Source organism: Diaphorina citri, unplaced genomic scaffold, assembly GCF_000475195.1.
Source record: "Diaphorina citri unplaced genomic scaffold, Diaci psyllid genome assembly version 1.1 scaffold64992, whole genome shotgun sequence".
Lineage (NCBI taxonomy): Eukaryota > Metazoa > Arthropoda > Insecta > Hemiptera > Psyllidae > Diaphorina > Diaphorina citri.
In genome coordinates this window covers 1-1,988 of record NW_007442244.1, presented here as the reverse complement: position 1 = coordinate 1,988, position 1,988 = coordinate 1, and the positions used below count along the sequence as shown (strand labels likewise).

Below are 1,988 nucleotides of genomic sequence, written 5' to 3'. Positions count from 1 at the left end.
CTCGGACAGGAGGGGGTTCTCTATTGGGACCAGTTGGTTATGGGTCTGGTCAGAACCCCATGGTTAGGGGGCGTTAAGCCCCATGGTCTCCTGAATGTTAAAGATTCGGTGCAATGCTAGGTCTGTTGAAATCCCCATGCTTGTAATCAAAAAAAGCAACCGCGTTTTGGAAAGTAGGTATGTATGTTATGCCACTGTAGTCTGTTTTAGATTTTTTACTACCTCTCCAGTGATGTTATAATAATTAGTAGTTGTCATTATTTGAATAGTGGAGAAAAAAAAAGTCAAAGAAAGGTCTCATCTATGAATTTTACCTTTGTTTCCAAATATTCAATCGAACTGAATTCGTTTGTATTGGATGGAGATTGACTATAATCCGTCAGAAGGATTGGAGACCTTTCCACAATATTGGGTTCCAATTTGATGACTTGCAATAGAGGCTGGCCCATTTTCTTCGTTTCTGAGAAATGGAGGAAAATTCGTTTTTGTAGAGACCCATAATGCTTGTAGATATGCATTACTTAGCGGTAAAAAATGATAAGTACCTAGATTCGTATAAGTTGAACCCAACTTTAGGGCAGTTTAGGGCTGTTAGCCCCTACACCTAAGCCTCAGAGTGGGCTCTTTGTGTACGATAGCAGGGATTGGGATGAACCCTAGCCCTAATTTCCTTACAAAGAACAGCAAGCAGCAGAATACTATTGGAACTTACCAGTATTGTTAGGACTTCTGGGCTCAATAGTCCTCATGGCTGAAGTTGTTACTGAATTTCCCCTGCCATCATGACTACCGATAGGTAAGAAACTCAAATCCTCCATCTCCTCCTTGATAGCTCTGATATGGCTGATTACTTCAACAGAAGTGTCCGTGTGTGACAATTGGTTCCGAATCGATTTGTTATACTGATTCTGATCCCTCTTGTTGTTCCTTTTAGTAAAATTCTGTTGAGAGCCGTTTTTAGCGTTTGTATTCGATTTATTTCGGGTACTTTGTTCGCCCTCTCGATTTGTGTCGTGGTTCTGTTTCGTTTTCGCTTCCTCTGGCGTGTCCACATAGATTTCGTCGCTTTTCTCAATGGAGGACACGACGAATTTGTTAATGGTTTTGTGGGATTTAATAATATCGCTTGAGTTTTCGTGGTATTGAGTGTTGGGGGTTCGGAAGGAATGAGTTTCTATGGAACGGGAATCTAATTCCACAGTACTGTTTCCTTGTGTGTAACCTACGTCAGGTTTTGCATGCAAGTCTTTTAGATTGTCAGGTTTTGTATGCAAGCCGTTGGCGTTGATGTCATTTGCTGGCACTTGCAGTTTAACATCTCCTGTAATGTTGGCCTCTTGTTGGTCTCGTTCACCAGTTCTTGTATCGACCATAGATTCCTTGTTCATGCTTAAATCATTCAATTCCGCTTCAACTGAATCAATGTCGTACGATGTATTTTCCATTTTCTCACCTTCCATCAGTTTTTCACCGTTGGAAATGATATTCGTTCCTGAAGATTTTGTCCCTGGAAAAGTTTGGTTTCTTACGTAACTCAGAAAGCTTGGGGACGTTGTTGGACGCATCATACATTGTGAAGATTTCTCTTGATGTTCAACGGATTTCTCGTCTATATCGATTGTTTTATTTGGCTCAATAGCTTCTAAGGAACGACCAGTCGCATTGTTCACCTTTGTATTTTGCCGTCCCGAATCTACAATGTCATTTGTAGGTCTCATAAAATCGTTTACTACTTCAATACCATGATTAGCATGATCAACAGGCATTGGTTGAACACTAAACGTAGATTTTCCGGGACCTTGACTTTCATTGTCGTCCATCCCAGATTTTACAGAACCTTTAATTTCATTATCGGTTCCAAATTTCACAGGACCTCTCCTTTGATTATCCGTGGATTTTACAGAGCTGTCCGCACGACTATCGGTCAGACAGTCCAGGCTCGGGTATCGTTCATTCCTGTATCTCGCAATCCAGGAGCTATCTGTTTT

The 1,988-nt window shown here is 41.1% G+C and overlaps 1 protein-coding gene across 1 annotated transcript; it reads right to left on the bottom strand.

Annotated features, from left to right (window-relative positions):
- Positions 1–63: 63 nt before the first annotated feature.
- Positions 64–1,977, bottom strand: LOC103523971. The gene is made up of 3 exons (XM_008488980.1): positions 713–1,977; positions 315–460; positions 64–90 (listed from the first exon to the last, which is right to left on the bottom strand). Exons 1-3 carry the CDS (start codon positions 1,818–1,820, stop codon positions 64–66), a joined length of 1,281 nt encoding a protein of 426 aa, XP_008487202.1. The 5' UTR covers positions 1,821–1,977.
- Between the last annotated feature and the right edge of the window lie 11 nt (positions 1,978–1,988).

Excerpts from the sequence above, each read along its gene's own strand:
- LOC103523971 (XM_008488980.1), bottom strand. The coding sequence starts at position 1,820 with ATGGACGACAATGAAAGTCAAGGTCCCGGAAAATCTACGTTTAGTGTT. Across the intron at positions 461-712 it reads CAGAAGTCCTAACAATACTG|AAACGAAGAAAATGGGCCAG; the intron begins GTAAGTTCCAAT and ends TCCATTTCTCAG. Across the intron at positions 91-314 it reads TTGAATATTTGGAAACAAAG|GAGACCATGGGGCTTAACGC; the intron begins GTAAAATTCATA and ends TTTAACATTCAG.